The 26,528-nt window shown below is 35.5% G+C and overlaps 1 protein-coding gene across 1 annotated transcript in view; it reads right to left on the bottom strand.

Moving 5' to 3' along the window:
* Nucleotides 1–26,528, bottom strand: part of ANOS1 (anosmin 1) — a 130,323-nt gene that overhangs the window by 81,887 nt on the left and 21,908 nt on the right. The window contains exon 2 of the mRNA XM_052664660.1: nt 22,656–22,703. Coding sequence (XP_052520620.1) covers nt 22,656–22,703 — 48 coding nt within the window. The remainder of the gene's footprint in view (nt 1–22,655; nt 22,704–26,528) is intronic.

The raw sequence follows: 26,528 nt of genomic DNA, 5'->3' as shown, positions 1-26,528 counted from the left end.
TGCTAAAGAGATTTATGTGATGCAGGGAATGTCATGTTTTAAGGAACTCTGCTGCAACAAGAAAAATATATGTTTAGATATACACAAACTTTTACAAGAGTCTACATTCTTATAGAAGAGCAATGATTGCACAGGGGGAACATGATTCAAAGGACTGGATGACGATTCATTCCTGCACATTTTCCTGAAAAAGTATTTTGCCCTGAAGAGTAGTAGCATTCCAAATAAATTCCAGATCATGACAAAATAGATGTAAGTGTTATCTCAGCTGTAAGAACAAATTAATGTAACATCCTTGTTCACTGGAGATTTAGGATGCAGAAAGAACTTTTCCCTAAAACCTTAATGCTGTAGCTATATTTTCTGTGCATCATTGGGCTCATCTGTATTTTTATTTCACTTTTCTTAATCATCTTGCATATTTTTTTAGATAGGCCACTAGTGTTGTGTGGAAAAACATGGGTAATCATATAATGGAATTCTAAAGTTATTTTTAGTAAAAGAAAGTTGTATTCTCTAGTGAGTGAAAACTGAAACAACAGTACTTATACCAATTTCACTTCTTATTTTCTGAGCCATACAATATGTTTTGCATATTGCCATGATGTTAGGAAGTATGTCATCTAGGAAAAAACAAGATCCACACATCAAAGATCTGGCAGACAACTCTACGGATTATTTTATTATGTAACCACCCTTACACATTAGCCCCAAAAGCACAAAAGCTGCTGCAGATGGCTTGGATAGCAATTATTCCCATTTGTGGATGTAAGATACATTGGAATGACTCACAGACGAAAGAACGTCCAGAAAGACCTGTACTTCTTTCAAATAAAATTAGAAGTGAGATCATTGGGTTTATCTTTATGCTTCATCCACCCTTTCAACCTCTAGATTTAAAAAAGTTAACTGTGATTGCTTCCCACACTCAGGTGACTCAGATGCTTTCATATGAAATTCTTCAACAGGACACAAATTTAAATTTGTCTCAGATTCACCTCTAGCTCCTTTGTCTTTCACAAATTATTTAAACAAATGAGAGCCAAGTTGTTACTGAAGTTGACCAAAAAAATGGAGAGCAGGATAATATAGAATAAAAGTTTTAGATACAGAGAATAAGGAAAGGTAAATTGTTTTATTTCAAATGAACTAGATTATTACTGCTTATATTCTGAATCACAATATAGAATAAAAAATACACATTCATAAAATTTCAAATCAGACTTTGGCCACTGTCACTAGAATGACTGAGATGATTCACACAGCATGTTACTGCTTTCACAAAAAACAACAACAACAACAACAAAGAGAATAAGTGAGTTGAGCTGCAGATAAGACATGATATTTTCACACTGATTCTACAAATACCCATGAAAAAATGCTGATGTTACAGATATATGCATTAGCTTCTTTTTTCTAAAGCTTTTTTGAAAAGTTTTGTTTGTTTGTTTGTTTGTTTTTTTGTGGCTATGGTGCCTTGAAGGAGCTGCTTTTGCAATAGCAAACTGAGAGATGATGTGGGATTTGATTGCTTTTACCTTTCTCACACTGGCTATCTGCTCCTCAGAAGAGACTCCAGAAAAGAACACATGCTCAGACTTCATCATTCTTAGCTGATAAACCCTCATATAAAAATTCACCAGTATTATGTTTATGAGATCTGGTGATGCAAACAAGGAAGCTAGTATTCATTTCTCCCCTCCTTTCTTCCTTTCTCTGGGACAAATATTCAGATGCTGTATGCCAGGCCACCTGGGCAGTGCTAATGCTCTGTGTAATAACTGCTTGAACATTTCCAGAAAGACCAAACTGAGGCAAGTAAGATAACAGAGAGCTAAATGGAAGCATAAGGAATGGATAAAATACTACATAGGCCAATTATTTACTCATCGTTTACCTACACTAACTGTTATCACAGGACATTAGAACAAAGTTAAGATTTTGTCTTCCATGGCTAACCATGTAGGTGTTCATTACCATCAAAATAGTGAGTATTTGTGCCAGAGCAGCATACATTAATAATGTTAAAATATTTCATCAACCATAATATCTTTGGAGGACATAAATTTAAAACAACCTGCTCGAGCAGTTTCTGACATATAAGAAAAATTAAGCTATTTATCTGTCGTGCTGAAAATAGAGAGCCAAAGCATGGCAAAATTATTTCACACCTATCAACTTACCACGGTATCAGTTATCACACAAAAGAAATGAAAGACAATACAAAATTTAAGTGTAACCAAAGGGAACACATACATTATGACACACTAATTATTACAAAAAATATCCCACTTAAGTTCTCACTTTCGCAAAGGCATTTGTACTTTTATAGTTATGACAGTATAATCCTTTTCCTGTTTACCACAACTAGATGCAATCAATACACAGTTACAGCTAAATCCAATGGAACTTACGAAAAGGGTAAATGATTTCCAAGATAGAAAACATAAGCTGCTCTTGGTTGTATTCTGATAAGGTGTTACGCACTCATATTTCTTTCTTCTCTGTATTTCTTTGATGATTTCAATAAAATCATCACACTTAGCTCTGAATTGGTGCAAACACCTCACAGAAACACTGGACAGCAAACAATGCATGCATTCACTGAAATATTTCATTCTATAAAGATAGCCATAGGAGACAAGTAATACTTTCATTTCAAACATCATTACATTTTTCTTCCCAATAGGTATTTCAATTATTTCACAAACCCATGTATGCAGTCTCAAATTTAAAGAATGGAGTTATTTTTCAGTTTAACAGCAAATCAAGTGTTATCTACACACTTTTATAACCATGAAAAAACTTATGGGAGGTAAAACACAATTTCATTTTACAGATGTGAAAGTTAGAGAAGAGAGAGGACTCAGAATTTGCCAAGACTGCTTAAAATATACCAGTGACAAAATCACGTCTCTCAAGTCCAGATAAATCAAAATCTTATTCTTACCTGAGTTATTTTCAACATTTAAAATCCTTTCTACCCCTAGATGATAGAGCAAAGTCCCCCAGGCTTTAAATACTCATGTCTATATTTTGCTGTGACAATCTCTATATTCCAATTTTTGTGCTCCTTTTACACTAAAAAATATTGCACCTCATGATTTCCTCAAGCAAGCGGGTCCATGACTTTCTTCAGCCAACATGAGGCAAGCTCATAAAAACTATAAACTTGTTTGAACTGAAGAAGGCTAGGCTGTGCTCTCTGGAGCCACAGAATGGAGAAGTAGTAACCAGAGATACTGCTGAGAGGGTGAAGTGATAAAAATCTGGGGAATTTAATATCTTCAATGTTACTCTAAGAAACAAACAAACAAAAAAAATCACAGGACAGAAACCAGCTCTGACTGAAGGGAACACATGCACTAAGCCTTTGACTTGCACTGATTAGAGTGATTTTATCCATACAAGATATATTTTTTAATTTCTATACAGGGATTCTAACTTCATCAAAATGACAAATGAGAAATACAACTTCAAAAATACAGGTTAGCCTATGACCACATCTCATTCTTCTGCTAATAAGATCAGGGAAGATACAGGTATATTGGAAAGCTGGAATCATCATCAATGAGATAGCTCCCTGGACAGAATCCAGAGAGCAAATTCAATCTCCTGTTGTTCGTCAGCACCTAAGAACTAGTCACAGCAATATACATATGTACACATGCTTACAGATACACACATATATAAATATGCATGGCCTACTCAAAAATTAATGTCTCTTATTTATTTTCATGGAAACCTCAATTGATATAAAGACCACAATAACACTATTTGATAGAGCAAATTCTCAGCTACAAAACACTACTTTTCAACATAGTCACCGCCATTAGCTATGCATTTTCACCAGCAATGAACAGGAACCTGCATGCTGCACTTATAAATATCTGCATCAGTGGAGGTGATTCACTGTTTCATAGCTGCTATGACGACGTCGTTACTAGAAAAATGTCACCCATGCCATTCATCTTCCATTGGTCCAAACAGATGGAAGTCAGAAGACATAAATCCGGGCTATATAGTGGATGTGATAGGGCAGTCCCACCAACATTAGCAATGTGCTCCATGGTCTTCAGACTCACACGGGACCTGGCATAACCATGTTGCTAGAGAAAAGTTGTCTTCTCTGTCCTGGCTCTGGAATTTCAAACCTTCCGCTTCATCAGCATTGTGATGTAGCAATCAGAAGTGATGTTTTTTTCTCAGTTCTGGGAAATCCAGAAGGATCACATTTTATCACTGGTAACTGAGTGATCCAGGAAACTGTCAGCTTCAGCATCACATTGGTTCAATAGCTCCTGACAAACTTGCATACACTGCTCTTCCTGTTACTGTGTGAGCATTAGTGAGACCAACCCAGCACAAACACTGTGATATTCTAACCTGGACACCTTTGTTTCCAGTGTGCTTAAGCCAATACTCAGTTTTGTTCACTGTTCCCTGGTTGTAATCTATTGATTCATGCAGATGAGCTGAACAAGACTCTCTTCATTTCACTGTGCACATCTGTCCAGAACGTGGCTTGTCTTTTATGTTAACATTGCCACTGCTGAAATTCACCACTCACCTCCTCACTGTGCTCACATCCACTGTTTGCACTCCAGAAACATTCAGCAAGCAAGCATCGATGAATGTCAATGGGTGCAATTTTTCCTTATGGAGGAATTTATTTCCACCCCTTTGCTTCAGATGCACTTCCACGTCAGATGCTATTTTGTAAGACTGCCCCCTCTGCTGCCATCTGTCATGCAACAACGTGTAAGGAGATATTGGTGGGAAGGTTCAACCTGTACTGCCATACCACCAACATCTACCTCCAACATTACTTTTAGAGCACCCTCATGGGTAAGTATGTATATACACATACTCAATGCTCAATTGAATTCACCAGAGTTATTCAGATTATCAGGTATGAAAAGAATCCACGACACATCAAAAACCAGGAAGTCCAGCAGAAAGCTTATCAAGGTAGCTTTCACTCAAAAGCATCTCTTGTGAAAGTAACTAACCTCTTTTCAAATAGAAGCCACCAGAGATCTCACCCAGTTAGCAACACATCAATCTGAAATATGGTTAATCAACTGAAGTCAAGGAAAAAAACAAGAGCATAGAGAATGAAAACAAGTTACAAGATCTAAATGAGAGATGAGAAAAGGTACTTAATTTTCAGACTCTCATCCAGTAATTTAGACCAGCATGGCTTTCCACTCTGCTCAGTAATAAGAATGAATATAAACTTTAAAAGCATACAAACAAAAATTTAGCCTTCTTAGCTATTGCCCCAAATGAAATACTAGCATAACTCTATTTGCTGTCAATTATCACAAGTCAGCATGGCAACAACTTTTTATTTTCTTGAAATTCCTCTCATAATTACAAACAATACGAAAATTACAAGCAGTGTCCCTGTTGTGAATAAAATCATCTGCAAATATAAAGTGAAAAAATAAACATAAGTAACAGCTCCCATACTCCACAGCAAAAAAGATCACTAAAAATTAAGCAGTGATACTTCCTTGCAGTTCAAGAGGCAGACTGTTCAAGCCTAAAATTAGCACACACCACTCCTCCAGGACATTTTATCCGGTCCTTGAAAAAAATATCACGTCAACCTGCACATGAATTAAATGCTGCTGCTTTTTTCTTCCTTCTTTTAAACAAAATCTGCATTTCAAAGGAAACAGACAATTTTATGTTGGATAATGAAGACAGCAGCTGCCAGCTCTTCCCCTTTTTTTTTTTTTTTTCAAGTTTCATATCTTCCCTTTTCAACTTCTTATCTTAAAGCACCTGTTTTGGCTAGTAAGAAACTTACTGTCCCAAGGATGCACATAATCAAAACAGTGCAGTGGTCTAATTTTTACTTGCTATATTATACTTCATGATGACATCTATATCTATATCCCACAATAGCTTAAGTTTGAAGTCAGCTCTGGATATCACCTACTTTAAACCCCTCTATTCAAAGCAGAGACCACTAAAGCAGTTTGCTCAGGATCTGTGTCTATGTAGTGAGAGAAAGGTGCTGCTGTTTATTCATTCACAGTACAGCAAGAGTCTCTGATTACATCAGAATGCCATACAGTTATATGCACAAAAGCTCTTTAAGAAACAAATTCATGACCTGAAAAGTTTCCCATGATACAACTGATGACTGTACCACAATATAAAGAATGTATCAATTACCAGTGCTGTAGTCCTAGTATTTTGAACAGAATAATTCTTTTGTAAAACAGAGTTTATGGTAGTTGCAGATGGAAATTTAATTTAGACATTTTCATAGACTGCAGTCTATAGACTCCAGGAACTCGGGCTGTAATTATCTGTAAAGATTTCTGCATCAACAAGCAAGAGCAAATCCTGAAGTTGCATAACCTGTCATAAGTGGGGCACCACTGCTCAACTTCAGAATTACACTCTCCTCCCAGTTCTAGTAGCATCAGTGATGTTCCTTAACAACTGACACAGACACAGAAAATAATACACATTTTTCCTTGGGAAGTGGATTTTACCTCAAAGACAAAATACAGAAAGCATGTACAAGTGTCTCTAAGTTGAGGCCCAAGTGAAGATACTGATGATGGATGATCACCAATTTTCTTTAACAATTTTCTAGCTTTCTATTTTAACCTCTCACTGCACTATCCATAATAAATGCCTTATTAAAAATGTCTCTCAAGACATCCTGATAGTCATTATTATTTTGGAATACTTTATTATGTTCAAGAGCAAACATGGCCTTTTCAGACATAAGCTTTATAAAAATATATTCCATAAACAAACAAACAAAAAAACAAACAGGGTATTTCTCTCCCAAACATTGTCAAGCATAAAAGAGAAACCAACAAAAAAGCTTACAGCAACTGAAGTGCTCACCACGATGAACAGCTCATCTTCACCATCTCAAAAGCTCAAAGCCTCACAGGCCCAAACGCAATTTGGCACAATTGTCTTAGGATGGCATAGTCTGTGTTCGTTGAAAGTCTGAAAGCAACTTTGTGAAGTAGCAGAACCAAGAACAGATACAGATGTAAAGCACTCAAAGTTCACTTAGAACAAGGCAAAATTTAGAGTTTTCAAAGAAAAGTCCTTCCAAATTTTTTTCCTATGAAGGGAAGAAAGTCTGTGCCTATCAGGAAGCTAAAACCTGAGGTGAGAAGATATGCGTGACATCTGGAAGCAAAAGGTGACAGTATTCATGCTTCTTTTCTCCCCTTTCATGGCAACTACCTCTAGAAAAGTCACAGTCTTGCAAATGCTAGAAAAAGTCACTATACTGATCAAAGCTAATTCACATAATGGAAGAATCAAAAGGCTTTTAAGCATTTAGCACTTTAAAAAAATAGAGTTTAAACAAAAGGGATTTAAAAAGAAAGTAACATATTTGAGAATTGTGTATTTCTATAAAGTAGGGTGCTAGATTACATAGATGATGCAGCAGAGATAAAAGCAAGTGAAAATGTTCTACCTTTTCTATGTACCAGTTTCTACCTTAAAAAAAAAAAAAAAAAAAAAAAAAAAAAAAAAAACAAATAACCCAGATATGTGAAAATACAGCTATGAAAATATGAATTACATATAAAAACTATCATTCACAACGCAATGTAGTTTTGTGACAACCTCAGTCTTTAGCCATTTCCAAGAATGAAACTGTGTGCTATTCTATCAGCTACCTCATGCAACTTCCAAACAGAAAATCACCTCAAGGCTGTTGCGCGATTGCTAACTCTTCAACTTGAATGAAGTAATTACTAGGAAAAGACTTTGTGTCATTGCAGTGCCCTGACTTTCACTGAAGTTTTGTCAGGGTAGAAAGTAAGACAAGCAATGCTGGATTTGTCTTTTGGGAGGAATGACCTAGATCTCTAGATTCAGATTTCAGAAAAGCCTCCTGAGCCAGGTGATTGAATGTCATTGCCAACATCAATTCACCTGCTTCAAAGAGAATAACAACTACTTTAAAACTTATATGGATATGTAGGTATATACAGTATTACCAGTCAACAATTTTCTCATTTAATAAAAGGTTAAATGAATACCTTCATTTAGAAGCTGTTAGAACAAAGGGCATGTTCAATATTTCCAGTAAATGTTGAATATGATGGTATCAAAACAGATTCAGATAATTAACATCTTGAAAATATATCACAGTAGCTTACATTACAACTTCTAGTCAGGAAGTCTTGTATCTCACATGAATTGTGAAACTAAGAGGATCAGGCTGCTATATATAAATTTGGAAACTCTCATTTGTAGTCTTTAAATTTTCCTTCATGCATATTTTCATCACATTTTTACTATCATGCTCTCCATAAATCAAGTATCACTGATGCCAGCCTTCTTTCTGCAAGTGCATGCCATGGTGTTCTGTATTAAGGGGCCACGAAAACGGGAAGATCTTGTTAAATTCCTCATTCGTTAAAGGAAATAAAGAAAATAACAACAAAAGGGTGTTTCTTCATGTGTTTTTCTTTAAATTAGCGTTAGAGAATGCAAGAAGAAAGGAAGAAGGAGAATATCCCCCCCTCTCCTTCCCTACTCTCTTGCTGTTTCTTTGTTTTTCTCTCCCCTGTGAGAGAACATACAATAAAAATGTCTTTTCAGTAATTTGTTATCTTCTTTGAAATGATTCATTTCAATATAACCTTTTGTTAAAATAGGCAGAAGAACACACTGTTTCTGCAAAGAGGCACAAATTAAAATTCTTCGTAGTACGTGCTGAGTAGAGCAGTTCTACTGACAAACTGCATTCTGCGAACATTAAGGCTTTACAGTTGGAAGGTGACACAGAATATACTTTGCAATACGATGTAAAAATCTGAACTAGTGTCTTTATCACTGGTGTGTTCATCATATTTTAAAGTTTAAATTTAATATCTCAAGATCTTCCTAAAGTAGATAGTATGTGACAAATGTTAGAATCTGTGGTTTTACAAAATTATCTATTCTTGCTTACTCATTTTGTGTGTAAGTGTATAATACATGGGAGGAAGCAAATAATGCATATTAAAGCATACTTTGTCTTCTTAGCATCTACCCCCCAGTATTACCTATGAGATGTGAATACTGACTTAACCTTTATTTCTGAACATTTTCATGCTACTGGAAGACGTGTATAAAAATGCACAGCAAGGTTGAACCTTTATAACTGTCCTTTGCATTTTAGTAAGTTTTAGGAAGTTTACAAACCCATTTCTTTACAGAAAAATGTCCTTTTGCCTTTAGTGCTCAGATCATTTAAACTACCTCTCCATGTCCAAAAGTGCACAGACCACATTGCTAATGCCCGTATTTGTGCATATAAATCTCTAATCTGTCAGTCCGGTTCCCCATGAATAGTCTATTTAGGTTGGGCTTAAAGCAGTGGGAAGTCGACCTACACGAGAGAGTTCTCTTGTAAAATGACCGGAGGTCAGTGTTATTATCTCTGTAGGCTACCAATGGTGTATTTGTTCCACCCTGTGTATGAGTCATTCATTTATAATAAGCTCCACTGCGCTTTGAAAGTGCATGGAGGGATGGGTACAAGAGCTTATCTTCTGTCAATTGGCTGAGGCATAAGACTCAAAAAAGAGATGTCCTCAGTATTTAGCTGTTCAACTAGAAGATGATTAACTTTGCTATAAATAAATTAGAGCTTACATCCAAACCTCAGTAAAATTACGCTACAATCACGCTTTCATTCTGACAGCCACTTTGTTAATATACTTCCCTCACCTTTGAAGTTCTCATTGTTTACAAATGCCTACTGAATATGTGTACTGCCAACAACACCTTCTCATTAAAAGCAAAAGTGGTTAGAAAAGCTATTTAAGCAATTTGATGAAAGTACAGCATCATTATCAAGATGTGATTCTGTATCCTGTGTTTCTCTCTCATACATTAAACTCTAAAGTGAAGCAATTTAAATAATCCAAATAAAACAAGCTTGATATTCAACTTGAAGTAAATTATGCACAGATTAGGTTCACATTTTCCAGAGTCTAAGGATTTAGAAGCAAAATCCTCCTACAGTTCGAAAATTTCTCATTTATAGGTTTCTTGGGGGAGTGAAAGAGGAAGATGAAAGGAAAATGCAGTAAAAAAAACAGTTAGGGAATTACTGCTCTCACTGACATTCGTAAACAGCTGCTGGATTAATGAAAAAAAAAAAAAAGTGTGCTTCAGGTGAATGTATTTGTAAACAAATATACACAGTAGTGCTATTCATACTAATCTATAAACCATACCACAAAAGTGTTATTTAAATGCTTTACATGCTTTTCTTATCCTGCAATTTCATCAATCTCAGAATCCCTTACACAATTCCATTGCTGCTATTTTTTCCTATCCTACTCCATCTCCCTGAGGCCTTTTCTTAAAAGCCTTTCCACCTGTTCTCTTCATACAATGTGGCATTTTTAGATAGTAGACCATCAAGCTAAAGAGAAGTTTGTTAAGGCTTTCTTAATACAAGATACTAAAGTGTCAAGACAGATAAATTTCTGTGGCATTGTCTTGAAAAGATACAGAACAATATAACTTGGCGGCTTGACAATTCTTTCAGGCTTTGTTTACTGTTCCTGCAACATTCACAGTAAATGAGATCACCAATAAGACAAGGTCAGAATATCATGCTATCCAAATGCTGGGTAAAATATAGCACAGAGCATGCAAACAGAATGTCATATATCATTACAGAGGAGCTCACATTACTGTAGGCATACAGTACCACACATCAGTAGTACTTGGACTTAATGCAACATTTACCACTTCGACAGACCACACAAAAAAACTACATATATAATTCAATGAGACAAATAATTTTGCTACTTTTAATAATATTTTGTAGTCATGAAGAGAAAGTATAGTCAAGTGTTTCGAGATGCAACTGAGACATTACAAAAACTATTTTTTACCCAAGTTTCTCAAACCTATTCATTGCATTTCCAGGTTATATGCCTGCTTTCAAGTCAAGTACCCAAAGTGGAGTCATTTGCAAAGCTGAAACAGTAGAAGACAAACAAGAAGCAGAAAGGTCAAAACAGGCCTGACATCTTCACAGGCCTGTCTTCTCAATGACAGATTTCTCCAAACATACTGTGCTTCTTGTTAAGCAAGTGTCTCAAGTCTCTTTATTGTCCTCTTCAAAGGTGTTAAACAGCTCCATACTGTTTGATAACCTGTCATCACCCAACAAATGTGGGTAATAAAAAAAAAAATGCACTAGCTTCCTATGACAGCACTATAAAATATATTCAAGAGCTTTACTTGAAATTCACTGTTTGATAGAACTACCATAAAAAATACAACTGTATTGAGGTATTTCAGCCTTTCCCCAGAAAAAAAAAAAACAACCACCAGTAAAAACTAAACTATAATGTGCTTAAGATGTCACGCTGAACCAATGGATCAATAAAGCAAGTTTCTGTGCAAACTCAAAACGCACTTGCCACACATACATCTACTTGAATTGCATCCACATTGAAAATCATGTCAACCTGGGGAGAGGAAAAAGCTGTTCAAATTATTATGATATAAGCTTTTTTTTTTTTTTCCTTTTTGTGAACAATTCCACTTTCTGAGTAAAAGTTAAATTTATATAAGAAGAAAACATCGCTCATTTCCTATCAAGAGGAAGATTGTATAGGAAGAGATCAGATACGCAAAAATCTTCTGCATACATGATCCACCTGGCAGGGCAGGCACCATCCCTGCCAGTTTTCTGTTAAGATGAGGGTCATCTGCCTACCCCACCTGTACTGACCTTTCGCTGCTCCTTCACCACCATGCTGTCCTCTTACCATTACTTTTACAGAAAACCACAGAAGTCTTTAAAGTGTTGGTATCATCCGCCAAAAGTAGAAGTTTAAGTGGCCATTAAGCAAGTTACACACTTTGCAAACGCATGACACTTTACATCAGTTTCACAGCTGACAATCTTCCTACCACTGAATGAGTAAAATTTCTGATTCATTCAATCTTGCTCTCTTAGTAATTAAAAACAATCTATATGAATACTGTTTGCAACTCTATTTTTCCACTGTCTCTGGAAAAAGAAAAAAAAAAATTGAAGGGATGTCTTTAAAGAAAAGCATAGAGATATACTTGTTTCCTTACCATAACTACTTCCAAATGTATTATAAAATGTACTTGCAGAGTGATGAATCTAGGAATAATGAGGACAAAGCAGCCTTTCTCTGAAGATGCTGATGACCTACTTCCTTGCCATTTACAGAACTAAATTCTTTCTGCAATAGTTTAAAGTCCTTATTAAATCCAGGAAACACGAAAATCAGATTATTTTCTCAGTCAGATACTACACTGAATGAAGTAAATATTATGATTTTTATAGAGCAGTATTCTCCTTTAAAAATACTTCTACATAATAGAATTGCAATGAGTTCTGGTTTCAGTTTATTTAAAAATTAAAAGCAGAAAACAAGGAAAGAAAGCAACAAACCAGTTAGCTCTTTTGTTTTAAAACACTCAGTTTGTTATTCAAATATATAACTATCAATTAATTTTAAAATACTCAGCTATGAAACTGAAAGATTTAATTCCTCTATTGAAGAAAATGAGCAAATAAAAGGATTTTTATTTTCTCTAGCATGACCCCACCCTACCAAAAATATAATCACAATTATACGAGTTTTATATGATGATTCAAAGTGAAAGATTATTTTTAACAAGGAAAACTTGGAGTAGTAACAACTTAACTCTTAAGAAAGACACAGCACTGCTAATATGCAAATATCTTCAACTAGAAATGACGGTAGGGAAGTAGAATCCTAGATAATATATGGGCAGAACAGACTTTCAGTATAAAGCTGTTGGAGGCTTTTTTATTTATTTCCCAAGACACCAGCAGTTCTTAAAAAAGTATTTGTTGAACTGATGATCTTCCAAGGTGGCTATGACAGGTTTGGAAAGTTTGTCATTGATTTAAATTGTTACTTGTCAGCTCTTATTGTCTCAGTGCTGCTTTATAACTGCAACTCCTAACCTCACAAAGATCTAACCCTGGACCCTCTGATTCCCTCCCTTGCTCACAGTCCATTATTCTTGCCACCCAGTGAATGAATAATGAGATCCTCAGATATCACTAGATTCAAACAAAAATTAACAACTGTAGCCAGACTGATCTCTGCCTGCTGAGTCTGACCACACACCTCCCTGAGCACTCCTGCCACCCAGAAAGCAATCATCGTTAGAACTCCTCCCAGCAAGGGCAGCATGAACCAGGCAAGCATTTGATGCTTTATATAGTATTTTCAGGCCAAACTGGAAAAATTACAAAGAGCAACATATCAGAATCCATTTGTTGATGAAGTCTTATTTGAATGGACATAAGTTGTAAGCAATGACAAAGCAGTAACTCCATGCAATACCCTGGTTTCTAGCCATGTTTACTAGGGCTAACAGAGTATTATGATTTATATAAAATAAATATTTTTCTATCCCAAAGCAGTTCAAAATGTAACTAGCTACTATATAGCTAAAGGCTTAACATAAATCAACAAGTTGGAGATATTTAATTCCTAATATGAAACTGCTTTAAAAATAGGTTCTGGATTCCCAAATCTGGAAAATTTCTACTATCCTCAAATTATGTAGTTCAAATCCCAAGTGCTTTAACTGAATTTTCCATTCTTGCTCGTACCTGGATTCATTGCAGATATTTAAAATATTTTGGATATATTCAAACATACATAGTTCTATAACAATTACATAAAATCTCTTTGAAAGAAAAACATAGGTATCTGTTTTCTTTATTTTTCTGTAAATTCTTTGCATGTATTTGGTGGAATCCAGAAGTGTTACATCTAAAAGCAAGCACAGCATATTCTGGAGTAAAGACCCCAGTTCATAGCTTCAGTATTCCTGTTTTATACTACAGAGAAAAAATCCCTTTCCAGAAATCTTTCATTTCTAAACACAAACTGAGAAAAACCTTCCTCAAAAAGCATATCCCTTTTATCCCTACTGCGCCAGCAACAAAATAGTACTGAGCTGAATAGTCAGCCTTTTCTTCTTCCATTTCCATACAGTGGATCTTGATGGTATTCTTTCATGAGGAATTCTGTATATTGAAAATGAGCCCAAAATATTTCTTTACCTTTCCCATGAACATTAAATACATTTAGCAATATTCAAAAAATATGCGTATGATTTTCCCCTTTAGTTCATACCTTCTGTAATTCTTCACTTTGTATGAAGTGAGGATGCAAACCAATTTTAAATTAGAGTTAAGGATGTAGCCTCCAATTTCAGAGACATATATGACTTCAGAAAAGTTACAATATTGGTAAATAGGCTTGAATATTCTCCTGTGTCTGCTTTCTGTCAGAATGTTACTTCCGGGGATTTCTGTCTGGTATATTTCTATGCTGCCTCAGTATGTTCAAAATTTTCAGGCTATTAAAATAATTAAAAACATTTGAGTTTATTAAAATCAGAATGTATGCAGTTCGTAGAATAAGAATGATTCTTATGAATGAGCTGGCAAAGAAGAGTTACCTTTCTAATCCATTAGCCTAAGAATACACCCTGAACTGATTTTAGGCAGAAATCTCCAATAAAAACCAGCAAGGAGATCTGCTTAAACTCCTTGGCACAACAGATCTTTGACACCATACTCTCTAAGAAACATTTGTTTTTCCTCAACATAGAGAGTTATTGTAATTTACAGATGGTGCTAAACAGCAATTAACTCTGTAATGCCTGATTAAATATCAGAGTATATGAAACTTAACTGGCAAGTTCTTTTTCTGGGAGGACCATGCTTCCTTGCTCAGGCTGCTCTTCAATTCTTTGCAGGCACTCAAAAATGGAAAATAGCCATAATTCCTACTTCCATTTCAATGCACTCTTTACAACTCAACGTAAGTGTGGAGAAAAGGGCTCTTATCTCCTTAGCTGCATGCCTCAAAGACAAATGGTGTACTCTCAGCACAGTATCCTCAACTTAAATACATTTTTATATCTCCTTCAGTATCATGATAATGGAGAAACTCCAAGGTTACTTGAAAAAGTACAATCTTATGCTTGTTTAAAGTCATTATTCCCTACCTCAGTGGGTTTTGGATAAGGCCCTGGGTATTTTCAAGCAAAACTCCTTTTAAAGTCAAATGTTAGAAGAGACTTGCATGCTTTTCAACCTCTCTCCCTTTGCAGTGGCTTGAATGTATTTTATTACTACGTTAAAAGGTCATTGTAAGTACATTTTGTCTTTGTCACTTAACTAGATCTATATTTGATCTAACTCTGCAGTTGTCTCCTACAAGAGGAGAAAAGGATCATACATTTAAACAGACTATTACAGCCTGTTTTGCATCAGGAATTAATTAGGTTAATGAAATGTACTTTAATATGACAAAATCAAGATTCTGATCTCAACTGCACAGTTATAAATTTTGTACAGATTCTCTAATTTATATGAGCTATTAAAATTCCAGAGTAGCACTCATGTAGCTGAGCTCAGGGAACTAAAAATGTGTCTGAGAAATCAAAATATCAAATGTACGTGTATGTTATATATTTACCTTTGCCTTCTGACTGCAAAATTACTGAAAGACGAGGAAGAAAATACAACATCAGAGCAACCTGAATGGTGAAAGACCTGGGAAAACTCTAAAGATTTAAAAGGATAATTCTTTTATCTGTCTTGAAGTTATTTACCGCTAATTTGTCTGTCTCTGTAGTATTGTCTGTCTTTCCTATCTGACCAGTGCTGCTCCAGTGATGACTGGTCATCTGCGAGTTGTTACTTAATCAACTGCTTGCTAGATGGCAAAGATTTACAGTTGATTAGGCTGCATAGCTCAGCTGCTATTTCAGAAGTTTCTAGGAAGGGATTATTTTTGTGCTCAAATACCTCTAAATAAAGGGTTCTGCAGTCTCAATATCCCTGGATTCTGAACAGTGTTCACTGAAGCAGACAAAGCTAAGTAAAAGCAGCATTTAGTGCTTCAGAATGCCAGCCTCGATAAATATCTGTCGTGCATGTGTGTGTGTGCCCATGCACACATTTCTCTCCTTAGCTATACAGCATTTTTGTATATATTGTAGAGTATGCAGACTAAGGTCTAAAGCCAACATTTGCATTTTTGAGGCTGGTGTTGAGGCTCCTGTGCTATAATCCTCAAAGCCAGTGTTAGTACAATTCAGCCATTAATGATAACTTTGTGTCCTTTCTCCATGAAAGAGGGCTACTTAGTCTTTGGCTGGCTTGCACAGCATTGGCTCATTTATCTCAGTATTCAGTATTCAAATTTCAAACAGCACAGTGATCAGATTTGCTTACTTCTGCTAGCAAGTGGGCCAGATACAACCAGCCAGAAAAGCAAGATTCAAAACAGGAATCCTTTTCTCTCTCAATGAGAAATTCAGCAGTATTCCAAATGAATGAAAAAATGCTGCACAAGGAGAGATAACCAATACAATCCCCTCCTCTCTAATCATCATAAGGGTTCTGGCAGTCGTGATTAACTTTTAAAAGCAGAAAAAAATGAAAAGAATGTATTTCTAATTGTTTGTTATAGACATGGAAAATTATCAGTAGAACCATTCAAAATGAAGGCCACCATAATACCTTCCAAGAGCCCCAAATATTTATTCTTCAAGTCAAAAAAATCTCAAGTTGAACAAACAAGTAATAAAAGCTGAGTAACCAAAACTAGAGTCCAGGAAAGAACACTTTCTGTTTCACACTAGCACTCAAAACAACTAATAGAGACTTATTTTAATAGCAATTTATTCTACACCTGCAAGCTTACTTGTCTAGTTGGTAACACAGTAGGAGAAGGGAGTTATGATCTTGCATGCAACTGTGAAGAGTATGAACTTTATTTCCTTTTATTTCAATATCCCATATTCTACAACAGCTGCTTTCTTTGATACTCAAAAAAATAAGACAATATTTACAAGCATAGAGCAACACATCAGAAGATTACAAAAGTATTGTAAACACTTTGGATTTTAACTCTGTTAATTTGTCATTTCTCAAGTCCCTTAGAGAACAAAAGAATTCTTGTCATCATTGCAGATTTATATAATAATGCTTCTGTATATATAGTGAATCACAAAGCTTTCTACTACTTCTTCAAACAAAAACATCCAGAAACTTTAGTCAACTCTTAGCTACTTTAGCTCTAATCATCTAATCACTATTGTTCTTCCAGCCCCCTCTACCTTTCTGTAAATGAATATACTAAAAAATTAAATCACCCACAGGAACGCAAGCAGTATTACCTTTGCCTTCTTATTTGATATATGCTTAGGATTATTTTATTTATTTAGCAAACTAACAATGCGAGCAATTCTTATAAACTCTGACTCTGTTAAATAGTTTTACCTTATCTTTAGGTAGATGAAAGAAAAATACTGTGCAACAAATTAAGAAAGAAATGTTATTCCTTATCTCTTTTTCAAACAAACAAACAAACAAAAAACAAAACAACACATCAATTACCTTACCCTCAAGGCTAGCACTTAAATCATTTTAATTGACAATAGAAGAATCACTATTCCTCTTAATTATTACAAAGTTACTGCTATCCTGCTGTAGCATTCTTGTGTAAGTAAGAGTGGCTCAACATACTTTCCAGCAGAGATGTGAGTTTCCAGGCTAAGAAATCTGGAATGTTCCAGCTATTTCAGGCTAATGATCTCTCAAATGCACACTAATATGTTTGATAAAAGTCTCTCAGCATGTGTGCACAGAACGCTTACCATAAGAATGACAGTACTGTGGGCAGGGCAAATCACTGACACCATTTCAGACTGAGTTTGATGCTGGAGGCACAAATTAAAACTGTGAGCCTTCATTTCAGTGGGCTTTGACAGATGGAAGAGTGCATCAAATCTCTAATTGTTTAAACCATTAACTCATCTTTCCACCTGCATTATCTTTGAAAAGAGCTCGGCTGGAAACTTGGAAGAATTACTCATAGACTGAATTCAGCAGTGTGTCTTATTCTAAAATGAAATCAAGGCTGTTTTTTTGAATGAGTATGTTAAATTTGGATGCAGTATTTGTAAACTTATTAATCTTTATTTTCACATTTTCATCTCAGCCCTGAAAACTCAAAATAGCCTTTCAGCCTTCCTGAAGAATCAATCAATCAGGGACCGGTGCCTTGGCTGCTGGGAACAAGAAAGTTCTACTGCAATTCACAGTGCATTACGATGATCTCCATTTATCTTCAGTCCTTGCAAATGCCACTGCACATGCAGTTCTAAATTGTGCCTGCTGGTCTTTTGACTTTCAGTTGCTTAAAAAAACAAAAATTTGTGTAAGGAACTGTAAAATGTATATACACACACACACATACATATATATCCATATGCCTTTCCAAGACATCCTGGCTCATCTTTGGAATAAAATGCATTATTCACTAAACAAGAATAAATGTAGAACACTTTGTCATTACATGTTATTCTCACCAGTGTTTAACTCACTGTTTTTATGGGGAAGCACTTGTTATGTGCTCAGCACTTCCAAGTACTTGAGAAGTAAATAGCGTCTGTACTAAGGAGCTCACAGACTGGCATGGATAGAACAGGAAGAGTAATTCTATGTGTTACATTCACTGTAGCAAGACTCAATATTAATAAAACAACAGAAGGCAGTGGGATTTAAGGAAGGATCTTTGTGAATGACAATTGGCAGGAGTCATTTTGGGCTTAGAAAGCATAAGCAGAAAAGAAGGGGCCATGAATATGATTAAATGACTGGAGCATCTGCCATATGCAAAGAGGCTACGAGCTGGGACTGTTCAATCTGGAGAAGCAAATGCCTGGGGGAACTTACCTTCCCCTTACAGGAGTGAATAAGAAAATGCAGTCAGACTCTTCCAGTAGTTCCCACTGATCAGATCAGAGGCAATGGGCACAAATTTAAAACAATTAATTTCAAAAACAAAAACAAGAAATACATTCTGGACATAAAAAAAAGAGCGGACAAATACTAAAACAAACTGAAGTTGAGGTCTACACTTGTGGAAATGTAGATGTAGTGTGATGGCAGTGAATAATAACTGCTGTTACCAGAACAGGCAGCTTATTTTGTGATCCCATAGCAGTCCTTATCATAACATGTAGGTTGTTCTGAAAGTAATGTCTCGCATTTGTTTCTATGGAAACTACAACAGATATAAAGGGAACAATAACACTGTTTGGTAGAGCAAAATCTCAATCAAAAAACTCTACTTTTTAACAAAACTACTTTTCAAAAAAACTACTTTTCAACAATGTCACCCCCATTAGCTGTGCTTTTTCACCAGAGATGAACAAAAGCCTGCATGTGGCACTTGTAAAAATCTACACCAATGGAGGTAAACCACTGTTGCTGTCACCACTGTTGAAATACACCACCCATCAATTCACTGTCTTCACATCCACTGTTTGGTCTCCAGAAATGTTCAGCAAGTATTGATGGATGTCAGTGGGTGTCATTTTTTGTCTTCATGGAGAATTTCAATTCCACATCTTTGCTTCACACTTCCATAAAGATGCCATTCTGCCAGACCATCCCTCTGCCGCCATCTATAACATGGCAACAAAATGAAATGGAATACTGGTGGGAATGTTCAGCCCATATTGCAGTAACACCAACATCCACCTCTGTCATAGTGGATCAATATAATAAAATAGGAGGCTCTACTTTTGGAGCAACCCTTGTTTACTATTATTAATATAATAAATTCACCACCTAATCTTAAAGCAGTATATGCATTCAAGAGCTCCTTGGAGTTTTACTTTGTAAAATAGACCACTAGAGAGATCTTCTTAAATTACATATAAAAACATTGGTGCATATTTTGATGTTCAGAATCACGCTTTTGTGATTTGCTTCATTAACATAACAAAACTAGTAATGTGAGCGAGATATAGCTAGCCATCTACAACCATTCCTGTGAGAGCAACATCAATTTCACTTCATTAGATTTGCATCTGTTTGAAAATTAGTTGCTCTTGAAAGTATTCATTTCTAACTAACAGTTATTGGCTATATTTGTATTAGAGGGCAACAGTGTAATTGCTTGAATTAACTTCAGAGGTACTTCACTAACAAAATGAACAAAAAAGTGATCTTCTACAGCAAACTTCTAATACAGAAGTGTCCGTGTATATAAAGAATACAAATTTCCATGAGGAAAAAAATAATTGGCGTAGTACACAAGTATTCCAAGATTTCTCCTAGTTCTATATTCAAAACTGTATGCACAAAATTACTACAGATTTCTGTGTCATACTAATCTTATTCTCAGAAAATAGTGGAGAAGGATCTACACCTGCTTTTGTCAATTCAGGTCTAGGAAAACAGAATCCAATACAGAGACTAAAGGTGTTTCCAATGAGGAAAAATGAGGAAACACAGGCAAAAGCCCTACAGTGAATGTTTCATGACAATATTTTCTTCCAAGACTTGTACTTTTATAGGCTATCCTAGGATAAGAATGAAAAAATGTTTAAAAAAATAAATCGTAAGTAGTTATGTTACAAGAAGGACTGCACTGTAACTTTTCTATTTTAAAAACACTGTCATGAAAGAATAAAGTAATTGAAAAGTAACTAAATTGACTCTATCATCTTCAGTGTTGTATGAGTTACAATGACACAGCTTTAAAACAAAATTTTATCTGTGTGTCACATGCACGTATTTCTGCACTTGATTATAACAGATTAATTCATTCTTAAATTCATTGTACTTTATTTTATGTGGATTCATAATCATGGAACAGATCTTCCTGGAAGACATGTTAAGGCACATTAGGGAAAAACATGTGATCCAAGACAGCCAGCATGGTTTCACCAACAGCAGATCATGCCTGATCAATCTGGTGGCTTTCTATGATGGAATGACAGCATCAGTGGACAAAAGGAAGGCAACTGATATCATCTACCTGGACTTTTGCAAGGCCTTTGACATGGTCCTCCACCACATCCTTATCTCTAAATTGGAGAGAGATGGATTTGAAGAGGAAGACCTTATTACAGCTTTCCAGTATTTAAAGAGAGTTTACAAACGTAAGGGAAATCAACTTTTTGTGTGGGTAGATACTGATAGAACAAGGAGGAATGGTTTTAAACTAAAGGAGAAGAGGTTTAGACTGAATGATAGGGGCAAGTTTTTTTTACTGAGAGAGTGGTGAGATGCTGGAACAGGCTGCCCAGACAGGTTGTGGATGCTCCGTTCTTTGGAGGTGTTTAAGACCAGGCTGGATAGGGCCTGGGCAATCTGATTTAGTACCTGATCTAGCAAGCTGGCAACCCTGCCTGTGGAAGGGGGACTGGAACTTGATGGTCCTTGAGGGCCCTTCCAAACTAAGCCATTCTATGAACTTCAGATTGATCCAGACAGATGTTTATATAACCTGTCTTGCTTTAAAAGCTGGGCTTTCCCTACATGACTCATTCCTTGCTAAGCATACACAATTGGAAAATCTTTCAGACCAGACACTATAGCAGCTTTGATAAGTGAATTAAAAAAGAACAACAGGATCACTGCAGTACCACACAAGACCATTACACCCTCCTTTAAAACCAATTTAGTTATGAGAAATCCCTTTTTCACAAGAATGATAATATTCCATGTCAAAAACTAAACACTCAGCAGTGTGACAAAACTAATCTTTTCCACTCTCTTCCTTTACTGATGTCATGACACATAGTTTTTAATACCAATGACAGTGTTCAATTTTGTTTTATTTTCTTATAGTGGAACAGTCAATAACAGTTCATTTTCAATCTCATGCACTTTAATGAAAACTAGATTCTCTCCTTGGTGAACCAGCAATCTCACTTCTTAAATGTAGAGAAACTGTTTCATGTTAAAAATCAAGGTCAGCATTTACATAGATTAAGAAAACAATACAGAATGATGCTACTCCGTTTTAATTCAATTTGTAATATACCCTTTACAGAATAAATCAAAGATAAAATGCCCATATTATTATAGAAATACATTTTTAGGAAGATTAGGTAGGAATACTGGAAAAAAACTCTTCATCAGTTTCAGGTAAACTTCCAAGCCATTTAAAAGATGCATTTCTCATTACATTTATGAAAAAACAGTTCCTGGAATGTGTAATTCCACTCTTATCATCAAAGCTCCCAAATCACAGCTCTTTCTGTTTAGATACCATAGTAAAATTTTTTGCACAGTCAGTTGACTTATTTTACCTACTCTCTAAGCTTGCTAGATCAAAATGCTAGGATGGGACAAGGCATAAGTGATCTGTTTCAAGAATGATTTCCAAGAAAATTCAGTGTCATGCAAAAAATTGAATAAAGAGTTGAATACTGGCATACCTTGGCGCTACTGAGTGAACATTTTAAAGTGACTGACAGTTTCACTGCTTATGTCCAAAAATACTGAAACAGAAATGATATAGAAGATTCCAGACAGTGTAAAGTTTGTTGATAACCACAATCACTTATCAACCAATTGTTTTTTTTTCCCAGCTAAGAATTATATTGGTTTACCTATGCTCAATATTTATCCTCAGACATAATTCCAAAGTCCTGAAAAAGTAGTTCACTTGGTATTAATTTTGGACATTTATGGATTGAGGTTTCCAAATAAAAGGTGAAAACTACTTAATCTACAAACAACATGGAAACAATCATATAACTTCATAAATGGGACAAGGAAGAAAACAACATACCTTTGAACACTGTTTGTGATTCTGACACCAAGCAAGTGATCCATTGTTCTGAAACACAAAAAATACCTGAGTATAAATATTTTGTTAAGAATAGATCTGATCATCGTAACAGTTTCAAACAGAATTAACTTTGCAGTTATTTTTTAGAGCATGATATGTCACAGCATTAGTAACAATTCTGAATCTACACCGCTTGTGCTGAGTAAAATGCTCAGGCAAGTGTAAGCGGACCTGAGAAAAGCTAGAAAAACATTTAATCATTCAAAGCTGGTGGAAAATTTACTCAAGTCTCCTCTTAGTCCACTTTTGCGATCACTTTGTATCTGGATTTACCAGTAAGACAATAAAGGTAACACCTGTATATAAGAAACCGATATGGATGCGTAGTAATTCATGAACTGAAAGCTCATTAGTTGCATTTCAATATTACACAGTACTTAAAATAAACTAACAAGGAAACATAATGAACAGCCTTGAAGAAAACCGAAAATTGGATTAAACGTGAACTGCATTTACCAGAAGTCAACCATAACAGCTTTGTTTAACATTTTCACAAGATAACACATTTCCCTGATCAGGAATTCTCATCTATCTTAAACTGCAGCAAAACAACGAATTCAGCATCACGTGCAAAATATTTTTAAACTAAGAAAAATGAGAATATGATGAAAACAGAAAGAGAAACTTGAAACAGGCCTGGCTATATTCATCAACCTGCTACTTTACCACAGCAGCTCATAAAAGGTCAACTTCAGAAACACTATTTCCCAGTAAAAACCATAGTTCGGGAAACAAATGTTTGTGGGGCTAGTGCAAGACAAAATATTCATCCACTTTCTGTATTGATGAGGATAGAAAAACCATAAAGCAGATCTGGGTAATCCTGTAGACTAAACACTAGAAATAAGGTGTAAGACTAGCAAGTTCATGGACTTGAGAACTTAGACATACGTATATTTCTTTCATCTTTGTGAACTCGTCAGCTGTAAAGAGAACAAATAAAAATTATAGTGAATTTATTGATCACAATCTGACTACGGTCCAAAAACATTGGTGAATTCCATGAGACAGTAATAGGACACCCTTTCCAAGGAATTAGGCATAGTATTTCCATATGGAAGAATTAATGCTGCTGTACTGTGCCTTCACCTTTTGAACTAATTATAGATATAATATAGATATAGTTATGGACAACAGTCACAAATTCAGGTAGGACAGAATACAGCAGGATTAGCAAAACTACAAGGTTTTGCCTGCTTAAATAAGAGGATATGAAAATTAAGGTAACCTATAGATACCTAATTTTTAGCTGTGTGCTTCTAAACCTATGACAAAAATGCTATTGGGATGTATAACCCAGAAGTATATGTACTACCATGCACTGTATTCAATCCAGCTACACCAGTCTGTCAGCAGAGCACTTCTGTTCTCAACAGGGCACATGAGCTTGAATACACCCGCAAGTTGCCACAGTGATGAAGCCAATAGTTTGAAGGTGGATCCCTCCTAAATAGTGTTTGGAGAGACAGTATTTGTGCATGCCTTCACACAAGCTCCCAGAGTTGCTCAATTCCAAAAACCTTTCCTGCTGTCCCAGGAAGGATATTTATACACAGATACATAGTTGCGATACAAAAGCTAGTAAAGAAAGTCCCTTTTTATCCAATACTCTGAAAAGAGTATCCAGTACACTGAAAGATAAAGGCCTCTTAAAATGAAGAAATCTGCTTCTAGCCTAACACAGGTGACTCTAATTATACAAATAGGATACAGCACTGTTGTTTGCACTCTTAGACAAGCACACACAAAAAAAACTAAAAATAAATAAATTAAAAAGAGATTTACTCAGAGTAGGAACAATTTTCAACTAGATCAATCATCTAACTGAGGACACCTCTTTCTTGCATTTAAAGCACTGCTCACTAAAGACGATTTCCTAAAAATACCAACAGTGAGTCACTCCTGAAGGCAATTCAAAATCACCTTCCAGGTTTTGATTGGCAGGAGAAATAAAAAGAGGGAAGAAAAGGTAATCAGGCTACAAACTGGTGTTTCAGCCACGTAAGAAAAATCAGTGTCATCTACATTTCTAACACTAAGGGTATTTTGTACTGGATGAGAAGTCATTAATACAGATTTGGATCAGACACATCGTGAAGTCCAGGAATCAAAACAAAGCATCTAACTTGCATGTTATTCTTGTGCCTTAAGCACCACATATCTATATATGTCATTTTTTTTTTTCATATGAGCTCTAAGACTAAAAATTTCTATTCCTGTATTATTTAAGGGGCTCTGGGAATAATAAACGTAAAGACGTATCTACTCCTAAGCTCTTTTAGGAGCAATTTCAAGATTCTAATTAATACAATTTAATTTCGATATTTTATGAATATTTGTTTAGTTTTATCATCCCAGCAGTTGTAATCATTATTTGATTTTAGCATACCACTTTTTTTCCTGACATTACCCTAGAATTTAGCTAAAATTGAGATTTGTTAACATAAGAATAGTTAGCTATGAACAACATGTCAGGTCCAACCCCTAAAAAAAAGAGACATATATAGAAGAAATAAAACTTTAGAACAGTCGTAAATAACACATGCTAGTGGGAATACTTTAGTATTATCCTCAACGCCATATGAGGATTTATTATTTCCACTCACAGATCTAGCCAACAGTAATGTTAAAACAATATTTTATGTGCTGCTTCCAATTTATCCTCCCTTTCTTCTTCATATAAAATGTGACAGAGATAGCTGATTGCAATAACAGATTAGTAGTAGCTCACCACTTTATTTCAGTTATGCTACTGCTTTCCACTGAACTAGAAAAAGCTTCTGTTTTTGAATTACATCTGTTACTTGAAACAATAAATGCAGTAAATGTCCAGATGTGTGGCTCTCCTTCATAATGTATAATGTCTAGCCATGTTTTCATTTCTCCATTAAAAACTATTATTACTTGCATTAAAAAGTAAGTTTAGCAAAACGTAAAAATATCGTTCAACAGCCTTAATGTTATAAAAACTAACATATGAGTGATTTTTCACTGTACAAGGTGAACATGAGTTCTACAGGCTTGCTTTGAACCACAGGGTATATGAGAGGAAGAACACTTCATTCTCCATCTTAGCAAATAGATACCCAAGTTACACAAATGTTCACTTATTTGTTTTATTTTCCCTGTTTTTAATCCAATATACCTGTCAGAAAGTCTAATTTCAAAGAATCAAAAATCTCGTGTTTTAGCTAGAGCATTTTGCATCCCAAAAATCCTCAGTTCCCTCACTTCTGTTTTTCTTCAAGCCAGTTCTGACAGGACTTACACCCATGAGACTTATGACTTGGTCCTTTCTTTGTTTGAGGGCCTTCTGGGCTGCAAGCAACACTGCTGGTTCATGTCCAGTTTTTTGTTCCCCCAAGTCCTTCTCTACACGGCTGCTCTCAAAGAGTTTCTCTCCTAGTCCATACACACATCTGGGATTGACCCAATCCAAGTGCAACACCTTGTACTTGTACAACCTTGTTGAACTTTTTCGGTTCACGTGGGCCCACTTCTCTAGCTTGCCATCACCTGGATGGCATTTCTTCCTAAATCTACCCACTTTTTAACATAGAGGGTATCTTCCACATCCCTCCTGCCTTGCCTATCCCTTCTAAAAAGCTTGTAGCCTTCAACTGTAGTATTCCCATTGTGCAATTTATCCCACCATGTTTCTGCAAAAGCAATGAAATTACAGTTTTCTAATTGCACCATAGTTTTCACTAGTCCATGATGCATGAATTGCTGTAGAGACATTTCATTTGGGTTTTTGGCATCTTTATTCTTTTGGAGGAGTCTTCCCAGATTCCTCTGTGGCAAATTTGAGGC

The sequence above is a fragment of the Tympanuchus pallidicinctus genome, unplaced genomic scaffold (genome assembly GCF_026119805.1).
Source record: "Tympanuchus pallidicinctus isolate F22 unplaced genomic scaffold, pur_lepc_1.0 scaffold6, whole genome shotgun sequence".
NCBI lineage: Eukaryota > Metazoa > Chordata > Aves > Galliformes > Phasianidae > Tympanuchus > Tympanuchus pallidicinctus.
This window is presented reverse-complemented; position numbering and strand designations above follow the sequence as displayed.